The sequence below is a fragment of the Mesoplodon mirus genome (genome assembly GCF_964341445.2).
Source record: "Mesoplodon mirus genome assembly, chromosome: 14".
NCBI classification, from domain to species: Eukaryota; Metazoa; Chordata; class Mammalia; order Artiodactyla; family Ziphiidae; genus Mesoplodon; species Mesoplodon mirus.
Genome location: NC_138990.1, coordinates 84,508,218 through 84,523,304, shown reverse-complemented (window position 1 = coordinate 84,523,304; position 15,087 = coordinate 84,508,218). Strand labels below are relative to the sequence as shown.

General features: G+C 46.6%; 1 protein-coding gene across 3 annotated transcripts in view; it reads left to right on the top strand.

Annotated features, from left to right (window-relative positions):
* The window catches only part of ADD2 (adducin 2), a 120,407-nt gene that overhangs the window by 80,651 nt on the left and 24,669 nt on the right, over positions 1 to 15,087 (top strand). For all 3 annotated transcript variants that reach the window (XM_082641930.1, XM_082641931.1, XM_082641932.1), the window contains exons 7-11: positions 467 to 616; positions 2,112 to 2,255; positions 4,411 to 4,509; positions 8,860 to 9,036; positions 14,022 to 14,279. In XM_082641930.1, the coding sequence (XP_082498056.1) occupies positions 467 to 616; positions 2,112 to 2,255; positions 4,411 to 4,509; positions 8,860 to 9,036; positions 14,022 to 14,279 (828 nt within the window). The remainder of the gene's footprint in view (positions 1 to 466; positions 617 to 2,111; positions 2,256 to 4,410; positions 4,510 to 8,859; positions 9,037 to 14,021; positions 14,280 to 15,087) is intronic.

The following is a 15,087-nucleotide window of genomic DNA, read 5'->3' as shown; positions in this document are numbered from 1 at the left end:
AACCCCAGCCTCCCACTCCATCCCTCCCCCAACCCCTCCCCCCTTGGCAACCACCAGTCTCTTCTCTATGTCCCTGATTCTGTTTCTGTTTCATAGATAGGTTCATTTGTGTCATATTTTAGATTCCACAGATAAGTGATATCATATGGTATTTGCCTTTCTCTTTCTGACTTACTTCACTTAGTATGATAATCTCTAGTTGCATCCAGGTGATTAACATTTGAGAAACTCTGCTCTAGCATTTCTCAATGCTGAATTATAATCGCCTTTGTTTCCCAGTAGCCTGTGTGCTCACCCTGCAGGCAGGAATGGGGTCTCTTGCCCCCAACATAAAGCACATCCATTGCCCGTGGTATGGTGGAGAGTGGACACAGGTGGGTGGGCGTGTTCCTGGCCCACCTGCGGGGAGGGGAATGAGGGGCCTCTGCCTGCTGGTGGCCGGAAGTCTCTCTTCCCCCCGGCCCAGATCAAGGTGAACATCCTGGGAGAGGTGGTGGAAAAGGGCAGCAGCTGCTTCCCAGTGGACACCACGGGCTTCTGCCTGCACTCGGCCATCTACGCCGCCAGACCCGACGTGCGCTGTGTCATCCACCTGCATACTCCGGCCACGGCGGCGGTGAGTGTCAGCTCTTCAGCCAGCATTTCAGTCCCCGAGGCTGGCAGCAGACCCATGGCACCTGTCTCTCTGAGGGTCTCCCTGAAGAAAGACATAAGCCCCCAAGCTAGGAGCAAACTTGCCATATAAAACAGTTCTGGAGAGATTCCCTGGAACTCAGAGCAAGGTGAGAAGGGGACACCCAACATGGGAACCTCCTCCTCTGCATTTTCTAACTATGGAAGTCTAGGTGAGGGGAGACAAGGTGAAGATGTGTAAAGTCTTCCCTGCTGCACCCCGCACCCGCTACATACGCAAACCGGTGCCACAGGCCCGGGTGACGGCACCTTCCGAGTGTCTGGGAACAGGGAGAGAGCAGAGGGAAGACCCTCAAGGAGCAAGCTGTCCCCCAAGGGTCTCTGGGCATTTCTCCATGTCTACTTGAGACGCTGTGGTGCACCTGGAAAGACAGCAGACACCCAGTCTGGGTGTTCCCTCAACCCTCACCCCCAGGCCACATGCCTACAGGGACAAAAAAGACCTGTCACTGGCCTGTGGTTTTCTCCGTAAATCACTCCGGTTACAAGCACTCAGACCTTCCAGAATTCGGACTAAGACTGCATGTTGTATGCGTGCCAAGTATCCATTTCTGCAGAGCCGGGGCTTACGCGAGGGACAAGATGAGTGAAGGGGGGCAAGCGGCTCTCCTAACCTCTCCACGCTCCTTGCTTTTAATAAAAGGCGGGGTTTGGGGCATGGCCGTTTCAGCCTGCGTTTTTTTTTTTTTTTTTTTTTTTTTTTTTGCGGTACGCGGGCCTCATCACTGTTGTGGCCTCTCCCGTTGCGGAGCACAGGTTCTGGACGCGCAGGCTCAGCGGCTATGGCTCAGGGGCCCAGCCGATGCGCGGCATGTGGGATCTTCCCGGCTGGGGCAGGAACCCGTGTCCCCTGCATCGGCAGGTGGACTCTCAACCACTGCGCCACCAGGGAAGCCCCAGCCTGCGTTTTTAACCCTGTTCTCTGGCACTTGCATTGCTCCGTTGCCGGTAAAATGGGGGCTTCTCAATGGGCCTCCCTGTTAGTGAAGAGTCGTGGCTGTTGATGCACTTACCCAAGGCTGAGGGTCTCGCGCAACCCACCCCAGGGACCCTGGACCCTGCTTCAGCCCTGCCTGGTGCCACCTCCACCAGCCTTGCCTCTTCCCGGGTCCTAGGACAAGAACCAAGCAGGGGTGGGCACGCCATCCCTGGAGCGTATGCTTTGCAGCAGTTTTAGAAGGTGATGTCTTGACATGGCAGCTGGGAAAAGTGTGATGAAAAGGCTTTAGAGGAAGCAGTGAGAAAGCAAGAGCCTCGCCAAGGGGAGGGGGTGCCTCTCTCGTGCGCTCGCTCCCTCCCCTTCCATGTCCCCAGACAGAACTTGACTGTGTTGCTCTGAGGCCAGGGCGACTGTGACAGAGGGGTGAGGAGGGGGTGGAGATGCCGCGCTAAACATTCATTCCATCGTCTCACTAAAGGTGTCAGCCATGAAGTGGGGCCTCCTGCCTGTGTCCCACAACGCCCTGCTGGTGGGGGACATGGCCTATTATGACTTCAACGGCGAGATGGAGCAGGAAGCTGATCGGATCAACCTGCAGAAGTGCCTTGGACCCACCTGCAAGGTTCGGCTCAGCTGTTCTGGGAAGACGCTCTGGGTGGGGTTGTCAAAAACCGACATCACAAGAGTGACAAATGTTCATTGGAAAATGTTTATAAGTTGCAGATAAACAGCAATAACAACAAATGACATAAAAATCTTTCACCCTACCCTGCTATTTGGGTGCACACCCCCATAACTATTCATAAAGATTTACAAAACTAGGATTATAAAATATATCCTCCTTTTCCCCCTTAGCGATATACAGTAAACACCCTTGTACGTTACTAAATACTTTCTAATCACTATTTAAATTATACTTCATTGTATGAATGGCTGTGCCACTATTTACCTACACAGTCCTCTATGGTTGGACATTGAAAAGTTTTCCCCAAATTTTTTTCTTAATCTAAACAACTCTTTGATGAAAATTCTTTCAGCTACATCTTTGTCTTTGCTTGGGATGATTTCCTTAGGATAAACTCCTAAGGATGCACTTTTTTTTTTTTTTGCGGTACGCGGGCCTCTCACTGTTGTGGCCTCTCCTGTTGCAGAGCACAGGCTCCGGACGCACAGGCTTAGCGGCCAGCCGCTCATGGTCCCAGCCGCTCCGTGGCATGTGGGATCTTCCCGGACCGGGGCACGAACCCGTGTCCCCTGCATCGGCAGGCGGACTCCCAACCACTGCACCACCAGGGAAGCCCCCAGGATGCACATTTTAAAACTCTTACTTCATAGTACCAAATTGCCCTCTCCTCCAGCCATGAGTAGTACTTGAGAATGCTGTTTCCCTACAGTCTCCCCAAACTTGACTGTTATCACATTTTTTTTTTGCTAACTTGATAGAGATAAACAGAATCTCATCATTATTGCTTGATTTAAGTCTGAAGGCCTCTTTTATAACAGCATGTAATTACGGCTGTTGAGCTTAGGATGGGAAGTTTCATAGCCAAGCCTGGGTGGATGGGCGCTTGCCCCCTTCCTTGAAAGGCACTCACTCCCAGAGTCATGTTCCATCTGAGAGTCCCTGTCTTCCCATCTCTCACATAGAGCAGAAATCCCTGCCACCCTCTCTTGCCATTCTCTGAAGCCTCATTAGCAGTGCCAGGAGAGGGGTGATGTTCACAGTTGTGAAATGGTACAAAAATTTAAGAGATGGGGCGTTCACAAAAGATCTGCAAAATCTTGTGAGCAAAAGTCATGGTCTCTTTCCATCTCTCTGGCTCTTGAGACAAAAAAACTCCAGCTGTTTTCAGCAAGAGTGAAAACACCTCAGCCCAGGTGCTGCAAGGTCAGATCTGATACGTGGGTCTGTGGCCCGGCTCCCAGGTGGGTGTCACCTAGGTATCTTTCAGAGAGTTCTCGAGGATAAAACCAACCAAGAAGAGTTTCCAACAGGGAGGGTGCACCTGGACCTTGGTATAAATTCATTTCTGTTTTTCCCCCCCTTTAGGTCTGCCTGCCCCTGGCTGAGCTACAAACATCGCTCCATCAGGGACAGCCTGGGTTCTGGTTCCGACTCTGCCCCTAATTAGCTGGGAGACTTTCAGTTTCTTTAGGCTTCTCTTTCCTCATTAGTAAAACTAGTGAGTTAGGTTAGAAGGTCGCTGTGGCCTCTTTCATGGAACTGTAAAATCTTAGAGCTGCCAGGGCCTCACGGAATTCATGGAGAGGAAGCCTGAGGGCCAGAAAACAGGGGACCCAACTCACCAGTGTCTGCAGAGACACCTCTCAGAGGGCCACCCCCTTGGGTTTGACTCACAAGTCGACTGAGTTACAGGGGGGCAAGTGCTTTTGAGGTTGGACCCTTGTATTCAACAGCAAGTAATTTCATTCACTTTAACACAAACATTCGTTTTTCAGACTTTAAGCTCTTCAGGGCCTAAAAACCCAGGCCTTGCCCAAAGAAATCCACCAAGCTATTCAGTCTCAGTTTTAAAAAGCATCTTCATTTTTTTAGGGTGGATGCTTTAAACGTGCGTTTGGGTGGATATTAAAACTCATGGCGGGGAGGTGGGCAGCATTCGGTGTTTGTATAGGGAGAATGAGTAAGGAATGGGGGGCGGGGCTTGTGCTCCAGGATCGGATACGAAATTGATCTGAATAAAATGAAAAATCTCTCCCTCTTAACTCAAGTTTGGAAGGCTTAAAGTTTTAATTGGCTGTCTACTCCTGTGCAGATCCTGGTGCTAAGAAACCATGGAGTGGTTGCTCTGGGTGACACCGTAGAGGAGGCGTTTTATAAGATCTTCCACCTGCAGGCTGCGTGTGAGATACAGGTGAGCAAGTTCCTCGGGGGTGTGGGCCCAGGAGGGACCCTGACAGGGGCCTGGGGGCAAAGGTGGCAGCCCCATGGGCCGTGATTTAGGGAGACCTTTGAGTGGGGCCCTCTGAAAGCCTCACCCTATTACTCTGCCTTGGCACCACCTGATTCTTCTCAAGTTTCACATTTGGAATCAGTTTTGTAGCTTTAAAATTTTCTACCACCATTGTCTAAAAACCAGCACCCAACACTTGGGGATCAGTGCTCAGGACAGGGAGCTGCCTGGGCTCATCAGTAGGACAGTGGGAGGGACTGTACTTCCCATGCTCCTGTATTACCTGGGGTGTACCTGTTACCTCTAGCTGTGCCCCACAGACACCACACAGGTAAGTCTTCTTTCCTTTCTTTGTTTGGAGAAGGGTAGTTTGCAAAGACCATGAATGTGGTCAAGTCCAGAAAGAGAAGTGGAAAGCAGGCCAAAGTAGAGTGTTGACATGGCAGGCCTGACCCCAGGGAAGCCCCAGGGTGATGTCCAGGGAGCCCATGGTGAAATTCTCCTAACTGGTGAAGGATGAGATAGAGAGTGGGTGGGGAGTGTCAGTAGTCGTGGGACCCCTAGAAGAGTTGATGGAGAAGCAATAGGAAAACACACATCCTGTAGTTTTATCCAATAACCAGGTAGTGTTGGATAAGCCAAGCATATGCTCCTTCCAGTGTGGCAAGCCATCGGGTGAGTACGGGGGTCTTGCACGACTGACTGGGCTCCATCCTTCCCAGCCTGCTCTCTGTGCTCTTGGGTCAGGGACTTGCCCTTTGCAAGCCTCCATTTCCTCAACCTCAGACCTGGGTCTAGAGAGACCTTGTGAGGATGGCCTTTCAGATAAGGAGAGGTGTTGCTGATGGTATTTTTAGGACTCGGTTGACAAGAGGGAGAGGCTAGCTGCTCCAGGGTGAGTCAGCTCTTTGCAGGGCCCTTCTGGTGTCCCATCTGCCCTCTCCTGGCTGGTCTGGGCAGAGCAGTGCCCCGAGGAAGACGGCCTGCCCCTCTCTTGGGCATTATGGGGGGAGAATGGGATAATCCCAGAAGCATCACTAGTAGAGGCTCTACAAGTGGGACCTTTCTCAATGGTTTTCGAAGGATATGTTGACAGGACAGTGATGAAGAAATGTTAGAGGAGGTGGTGTGAGACCCTCCTGACTCCCCATCCCCCATCCAGTAATGCTGGCCCTGAACTCTGACCCCTGAGTGTTGTTAGAACCTGGCAGAGCCTCCGATATGCCTACTTTCCCTTCTCCACATCTGAAGAGTTGCCCATCTTTCTTCTGAAGAAGAGGCTTCCGTGAGAAAATATCTCATGAAAAAGAATGAATGGAGAGAGGTTCCCGGGTGTCCCACACACACACAGTGAAGGATGCCTGCCCCAGGCTCCAGATCCCCAGAAATGGCCACTGCGCAATTTAAGCAAAGGGAGGATGGCCATCTAGCAGCTGGGGAGATGAAGCGCAGAGCTGCCAGCCACTTTCCTGGACAGCCCAGCTGCTTCTCTTGGCCCTGTCTGCTGTCCCTTTCTTTTCAGTCAGGACTGGCTTGATGTAACCTTTTAAAAGCTCATCAGGCGATGGGGACAGATAACCCCAGGAAAGCGCCAGTGGATTTTTTTTCAGCAGGTGGAGCAGGAAGGCTTCTAGAGGGTGAAATGAAGCTGGAAGTTGTGGGAAAAAAACAGGAGAGATTAGACCAAGAGTGTGGGTGAATTAAGGCTCAGAAGAGCCCAGGTACAGCAGCCTGCAGATGCTGTTGGGACGGCAGTCCCTGGAAGGGTCATTTATAGTCAAATGACCAGCACCGACATTCTGTTTCCACCATGACTAGTGTTCTCCCTCAGTGGCCTTAGCAAACAAGCAAATGCGTCCATGGTCATTTCAGCGGTTCAAGGCTAAGAGCCTATTCCATTCTCCTGGGGACAGCGTTCTCTTTGCTCCCCATCAGTTTGGGGTTCCAGGAAACTGGGTCATCCTCTGCTGAGAGAGGCAGCTCCCTGCTCTGTTCACAGGCAGATGAGAAGCAGCTCAGGCAATTCTCCATCTGCTACCCATCGCCATGGAAACGGATGGGGGAAGGGGGAGGGGAGAGGAGGCAGCTCTTGCAAGGGTGTGGGCAGTTTTCTCCGCTATGAATGACCAGTCTCCAGGGCGTATTGCTTCTCAGCCTTTCATGGTAAAACTTCAGAATTTATTTATCATAAATGTTTCTATGGCACTCCGTATGCACCAGGTGCTATTCTAAGTGTTTACAAATATTACCTTAAATAATCATCACGAGGTAGATACTATTTTCATTTTACAGATGAGAAAGCTGAGGCACAGGGAGGGTAAATAGCTGCTGAAAATCACACAGCCAGTAGGTGGCAGAGCCAGGATCCAAACCCAGACAGCCTGGTACCCAGGTCCTATGTCCTAAACACTACATTGCACTGCCTCTCAGGAAAGCAAGCGTCAGTGGGAAAGGTCAGCTGTCAGGTTGGGACCTCTCTTCAGGGAGCTGGCACTTCAAGTCAGGGTTTCAGGGTCCCAGAGCTGGAGCCCTGCCTTGGCCAGGTAGGGGTCCAGGATGAACTTGGTAATTGATCAACCAGCTGGGATTCACTACCTTTGAGAGCGCGTTTCCAGGTGCTCAGCCTCAGTGCCAGGTGTGAGGGACTTCAGAATTAGAAAACACGGTCAGCAGAGGGCAGCACTGGGACCAGTGAATGAACATAACAAAAAGGTAGATTTCAACTCAGGGTAATCTATATCAACTCACTGTAACCCTTCTAACATTTGGACAACAGTATAATAGGTGCCTTCCCAGGCACGGAGCTGACCGCTTCTAGGGATACTAGACAAGGACTCATTTTTGGTGAGAGAATGGAATAAAAGGCCTCAAAGTCTCTATATTTGTAGGGTGCGGAGTCATCTTTTTAAGATAAAAATGGAGGCTTCCATAGGACACATGCCTTGGATGACGAGGGCATGGAAATGCTTGTTCTTCCTCTTCAAAGAGTGACGGGGGTCACCTTGGAAAGGCTGCCTGGCTGACCTCTAGGAAGTCTCACAGGGGCCATGTGTTACACTGGTGAATTTAACACACTCTGGAGTGTGTCCAGGATCCTCATGTGTTCATAGACCTGTGTTGGTCAGCAAGCTACATTGGATTCTTTACATTTTCAGTAAAATGATAACTGGCACAAAAACTGGAACACTGAAAGTTTATATAATCAGAGCCTTTCCCCCGTAACAAGCAGGTTTACATGGGATATCAAATATTAATCAGAATGCTGGGGTCTTGATGTGCAGTGTAAAACTCCAGCTTCACTACCTACAATACTTGGAAACCACCATCTCTCTCTGGACTTACCCAGGAAGCCAAACCATGACCAATTATATCTGAGTGGCAGATACAGGGAGCAAATAGAATGTGCTTTTAGATGAGCATGGAATTAGAAAATAAGATTAGTTGGATTCATGAATGTTTTTAGGATTGTTCTAAAATTGCCTGCTTTATATACACACCACTTGCCCTAAAAGTCAGAGTCCGTTGCCTGTAGCCACCTGGATTGTCCCCTCCCCGTGGAGCCTTGACAGTGGGACAAATGCTCTAAGTCTTCTGGAAAAGCTTCCTAAGGCCTACACAGTGCCCGGCTGTGACTGTCAGCATTTCATGTGTCTCCTCTTTCTGGGCTTCCTTGACTGGCTAACGCCATCATGGACGGTCTTCTGCCTTTAGACCTGTTAATTCAGCCCAACATGCAGCTACACTCATATTTCGCTGGCCTAGAAGGCAGCTTATTTCTTTCAAGTGACTTTTTTTTCTTTAAGGGGAAATATTTCAGACATACAGAAAAGTGCAGAGAGTCATATAATAGACACCCGCTACCAACCAGATTTAACAAATATCAATGGCATTTTCCTCTGGAAGAAGTAAAATACTACAGACAAGAATTGAAGTCCCCTTTTCTCATCTTCCCTCCTTCCCCAGAAATAATCACAATTTGAGTTTGGTCTGTGTCCCAGGTAATTTTTCAGTACTCTGCATTGTTTTATTCTTAAGGTTTAACACTTGCTATGTCCCCCTAAGAACTGACATTAGGAAAGAAATACTAATACCTCTTTCCCTGGAAATGGGCACATGCCCTACAAGTTTGGAGGGGCTTTCCTCTGGGAGGAAAAAACCAACTACAGCTCAGTTTTCCAGACATTTCTGTTTCTAATATTCCCCGATCTCCATTCTCTGTTACACAGAGGAGCACAGGTACACGTGCAGGGATGTGTGTGTACACGCGCACACACGTGTGTGTGAGCTGAGCGTTCTCTGCCCTTTGCGCAGGTGTCTGCTCTGTCCAGCGCGGGGGGCGTGGAGAACCTCATCCTCCTGGAGCAGGAGAAGCACCGGCCTCACGAGTTGGGCTCCGTGCAGTGGGCGGGGAGCACCTTCGGGCCCATGCAGAAGAGCCGGCTGGGGGAGCACGAGTTCGAGGCCCTCATGAGGATGCTGGACAATCTGGTGAGTCTCCTGCCGTTGTCCTTCCAGGCCAGTCCTTTGTGGCTTAGCTCCCCCAAAACCAGTCAGTATGAAGCATTCGGTGGGCGTGAGAACTGCCAGCATCACAGTTAATTTGTTGAAGCCCCTTGATCGGCCACTTGACTTAGAATTTGTGGTCATTCTAATAGTAGTTGAGTTTTCTCAAGTGATGGCCTTTGCCACCCCTTTTCCAAGGGCTGTGGATGTTATCATACCTGCAGGGTGCTCTTTAGAGAAGAGGTAGGAAGCCCTTGGTTGGTATGAGAGGTGGTAATCCAGCAAAAATCAGGACCACAGAGCCTCTCTCATATTGTAGCTTTGTTCACTCCTCTTTTGCAGTTAGTTCTGCCTTTCTTTCTAATCTCATGAACTAAACGCAGAAAACACATAATGCCATTAATTTCCCTGTTCCTGGTGAGCAGCATTATAACAATATCCTATTGTAATGAATGAATCAATCAATCAGGTAGGGCGTTAACTGGTATATGTCCAGGAGTGGGCTTTAAAGGATCCAAAGAATTATAAGACATCCTTCCTTCTGGAGCTAACAATTTAATTGATGATATATGACATAAATATGAGACAATTCAAGAATAAGAAGAAAGCATATACAGTGAGGAGCTAATTGCAGGAAGAGACTCTGACTTCTTAGACTGCTCGAAAAAGCGAAGATGAAACCTACCTCTGTGACATTTCTGTATCATTGACCACCCCTCCCCGTCACCGCTACTACTTTGGACCCTCTCTTTGTTGTGTCTGGGTCATTGCAATAATCAGTCCTTTTCTTCTGCCCCCAGTTCCTCCAAATCACTTCCACTTTATTACCAGGCTGAGCATGAGGGTCACTTTATAATGGTGAAAGATACACTCCACAATGAAAATACAACTCCTGTTAACATTTGTGTGAGTAACTATGCCTAAATAAAGCACCAGGACCAAGTGGTTTCATGCAGAAATTCTTTCAGACCTTTAAGAGACAGACTATTCTTATGCTATTTAAACTGTTGCAGATAAGAGTGAAAGAAGGAAACCAAACACCAAGAAGGAAACATAATAATTATAACACATTCAGACAAATCTCACTTTGAGTTGATGAAAAATGCTGCATGAAAACTAGCAAGTAGTATCCAGCATAACATTAGAAAAATAATACACAATAACCAAGTGAGGGCTCATTCCTAGTATTGAAGGGTAGTTTAATATTATAAATCTTTTAAATATATTTCATGATATCAACGAGTCAAAAATATAAACCTTCTGATCACTTTGAGATCAAAAGTTATTTGATAAAAATTTAATATTGATTTATAAAAATAATAGCTGTTAAGTAGGATAGGAAGCCATTTATTTAACATGATTAAAATGATTTTTTTCTCAAAACACGCACCAGTATCATGGTGAAACACTAGAAGAATTTCCATTAAATTTTGAAACAAAACAATGAAAATATAATGAGAAAATAATCCTATTTGCAAATGCAGCAAAATCAAACTTTAAGCAGAACCCCTTTAAAGACAACTGTAAAATGTTACCAATAGACATCAGAGAAAACCTGAAATCAGTGAAGAGCTATAATTTATTCTTGGTTAAAAACTTCAGTAGGGTAACTTTTCCAAATTAATTGATAAACTCAATGTAACTTCCTCAAAAGTGGGGGAAGGTATAAGGACTTAGCAAAATGTTCTTTCAGGTGAAATTCAGAGTGGCTCGGAAAATCCTATAAAAAGAAGAGTGATTACCACCACATGGTAAAGTGTGATAAGGCTTGAGTCACTAAAGGGTGGAGCACTAGTCCAGAATGGACAGGCCAATCAATGCTACAGCTTAGAGAATCCAGAAATAGATCCCAAATGCATGAAAATTTAACACAGGATAAACAGCCATCTTATAAATCTGTGGGGAAAAGATAGACTGTTAGCCATCTGGGAAATAAAACTAAGGTGGATTACTACCTTGTCCTTTCAACAAGATAAATCCCTGATTTGTCAAAAATTTAAACATGGAAAGGAAATTGATATAGGTATTTAAAAACATAGTTTAATAGTTTTAATGCTCTTGTGTTGGGAAAGACCTTGTCAAGCATGGCAGGAAAGTCTGAAATCGTGATGCCAAATATTGACAGATATGATTACATTAAAATTCAAAATTTGTATTTTTATAAACCACCCCACCCACCATATAAAGAAAGCTAAAAGACAAAGTATGGGGAAAATATTTGCAACATCTCTGACAGTCAAAAGATTCATATCTTTACTGTAAAAGGAGGTATTACAAATCAATATGAAAGAGATGACCATCACAATAGAAAAATGAACTGAGAACCCAGTTTACAAAGGAAGATATTCAAGAGGCCATTAAGTGTAATTAAAAATATCCAGTCTTACTAGTAATCCAAAAAAGAACAAAATAAAAGTAGAGGATATTACTTTTAACCCATCTGATTGTCAAGGATTTTTTTTAAACCTCAGCAATATTCAGTGTGGGGAAAGGAGACAAGAACTGGGAACTCCAGCACAATTGGCAGAAGTGTGGCTCAGTGGCTCAGTGTTTTGGGAAGACAGACATGATAAATATATAAAAACTTATACTGTGCTCCCTTTGACTCAGTCATTTTCATTACTAGGCACTTATGTTAATTGCCTAAAGAAAAATGTGTAAAGATACTCATTTCAGGGTTATTTATAATATTTTGAAAATAACAGTGTCCACTGGTATTGGTTAGATAAATTATGATATGTCCATTCACTGGCATATTATGTAGTTGTTTAAAGGTTGCTGTGTATTTATAGGTTCAATAACATGAAAAAAACTCCAAGACACATTGTTGAGCTAAAAGCAACTTATAAAGCTGATTATGTAGTGTTATTATTTACAGTAGCCAACGTATGGAAGCAACCTAAATGTCCACTGATGGAAGAATGGATAAAGAAAATGTGGTACTTATATATGATCGGATATTATTCAGCCATAAAAAAGATGGAAGTTTTACCATTTGCAACAATATGGATGGACCTTGAGGGGATTATGCTAAGTGAAATAAGTCAGACGGAGAAAGACAAATACTGTATGATCTCATTTATATGTGGAATTGAAAAAAAACCCTCAAAAACCAGAAATCAAAAAATTCATACTCATAGATACAGAGAACAGATTGGTAGCTGCCAGGTGGGAGGCAGAGAGAAATGGGTACAGGGGTCAAAAGGTGCAAACTTCCATATATAAAATAAGTAATCCTGGGGATGTAATGTACAGCATGGTGACAATAGTTATTAATACTGTATTATATATTTGAAAGTTGCTAAAAGAGTAGATCTTAAAAGTTCTCATCACAAGAAAAGGCTTCTTGACTATTTTTCTCTTGGGAGCACTAAATCTGACTCAAGAACATCCCTGTCTCCTAAGCAAGACCATGTCCCCCAAAGGTGCTGGATGTTAATTAGACTCGTGGTAATCATTTCGCAATACATACAAAATTTTTTTTTTTTTTTTGCGGTACGCGGGCCTCTCACTGTTGTGGCCTCTCCCGTTGTGGAGCACAGGCTCCGGATGCGCAGTCTCAGCGGCCATGGCTCACGGGCCCAGCCCCTCTGCGGCATGTGAGATCTTCCCAGACTGGGGCACGAACCCATGTCCCCTGCATCAGCAGGCGGACTCTCAACCACTGGGCCACCAGGGAAGCCCCATACAAATTTTTTTAAATTGAGGTATAGTTGATTTACAATGTGTTAATTTCAGGTGTACAGCAAAGTGGTTCATTTACACATATAGTACATACAGATATTGAATCACTATGTTGTACACCTGAAACTAATGTAAAGTTACATGTCAGTTATATCTCAATTTTTTAAAAAGCTGCTTATGTTGTACAGTCCATTTATATACTGTTTTATATATATATTATATGATGCATTTATTATATAGTCTGTATATTTACATACGTGCATTTGTATACGTGTGCTTAGAGAAATGACTGAAAAGATTTTTAGTGGTTGTCTCTGGGGATGAGATTTTGCATAAAACCCACTTTTTCCTTATGTTTTTTATATTGCTTAATTTTTCTACATGGCTCTGTACTTTTTTTGTAATCCACTTTCTTTTCTTTTTTTTTTTCTTATTTATTTTGCGGTACGCGGGCCTCTCACTGCTGTGGCCTCTCCCGTTGAGGAGCACAGGCTTCGGACGTGCAGGCTCAGCGGCCATGGCTCACGGGCCAAGCCGCTCCGCGGCACGTGGGATCTTCCTGGACCGGGGCACGAACCCGTGTCCCCTGCATCGGCAGGCGGACTCGCAATCACTGCGCCACCAGGGAAGCCCCAACCCACTTTCTTTTTAATGCCACTTTAATTTTAAAAAAGATGACAGACAGAGCCGAGAATTGCTCCAGCAGCTCTTAAGATTCCCGAGTGTTCATTTTGAGTAACAGTCCACCTTTGGGGGACATGGTCTTGCTTAGGAGACAGGGGTGTTCTTGAGTCAGAGTTAGTGCTCCCAAGAGAAAAATAGTCAAGAAGCCTCAGAGTCTAGGAAGGGAGGGCTACTGTTAGAATCAGCTGGGACACTTTTTAAAATCCTGTAGCCCAGATTGCACCACCACTGTCCAATGAAATGGGAAGCTCTGAGGTGAGCCCAGGCATCTACATTTTTAAAGCTCCCGCATGATTCTGTTGTGTTGAAAACTACTGGACCAGCCCAAAAGCTGGAGCTCTGTCTGGTCCACAAGATTCTGGGGACTTTCTCATCCCTGATCAGAGGGCTTGTTGGGGTGGCGGAGGGGAGGGGTTGGGGGACCAAGACAGTGAACAATTCTGAAATACACCAGAGGTGTGGCAAGGCCTGGGTTGTATTACAGAGACTTTGGGTTAAACTGAGTCCTTTAGATGGAAGGGGGTAAAACGTGTGGGTGGGCGAGCAGGCATGTAACTGACCATTTTCCCCACCACATGTGCTTCTATCTTTGTCCTTTTTAGGGTTACAGAACAGGCTACACCTACCGCTACCCCTTTGTTCAAGAGAAAACCAAACACAAAAGTGAGGTGGAGATTCCAGCCACGGTCACAGCCTTCGTGTTTGAGGAGGATGGCACCCCGGTGCCCGCCCTGAGGCAACACGCCCAGAAGCAGCAGAAGGAGAAGACCCGCTGGCTTAACACGCCCAACACCTACCTGCGGGTCAACGTGGCCGACGAGGTCCAGAGGAGCATGGGCAGCCCCCGGCCAAAGACCACAGTAAGGAGGGCAGACGGGGCTCTGCTGGGGAGTTTGGGGTGGAAGGAGAGTGCCCGGCTACCTGTGTGGGCTAAGCCGCTTTAAAAGGGAAACAGTAAACCTCCCCTGGGCCTGCACTAGTCCTGTCTCCCCTTAAGGCTTCCTATTGGGCATCTGGGAGCAGCTTCTCATGCCTACAGAGCAGATCACCTGTTTCTTGCACCCTATGCTGAGTTTTTGGTCCAGAGGGTGGCTGGACCAGGTCACTCCCAGCAGCATGAAAGCTTTTTGCTCCCATATCTGGAAGGGGCTTCTGGGAAATTCAAGGGAGGGGTACCCAACATTTGAACTGACCATCTGATGCAAAACCAGAAGGTGCATGGGGCACTTGCTTCTATTACGTTGTCCACTCCCTTTATAAACCTCTTCTGTAGAGAGGTGCTTGCTTTAGACATTAGATGTGTGAGACCTGCCCACAGATTGAGTTTTTACAAATTGTGTGCTCTTTTCCTCTCTCTCCCTCATCACACACACTGGCTCTTAATTTGATTTTCACTAACAAAGTAGCTGGCAGCCAAATAGAATAGCTCTTCGTTTAAAAAAAAAAAATGCCCTGCAAATTAACATCCATGCGTCATCTAATACTACAACACCAGTGGCGGCCTGTCTGTCAAAGCTGGCACCAGGGCTCTGTCCCTCCTCTTAAGTGTTCTTTATGGCCGTTGATCTGGGGCCTTTCTTTGGTTGCTGGGTCCCATCTCTGCTCTGGGAGACATCAAAGAGGCCCAAGAGGAGGGAACGTGTTTGTCTAGGCTTGCTGACTTACATG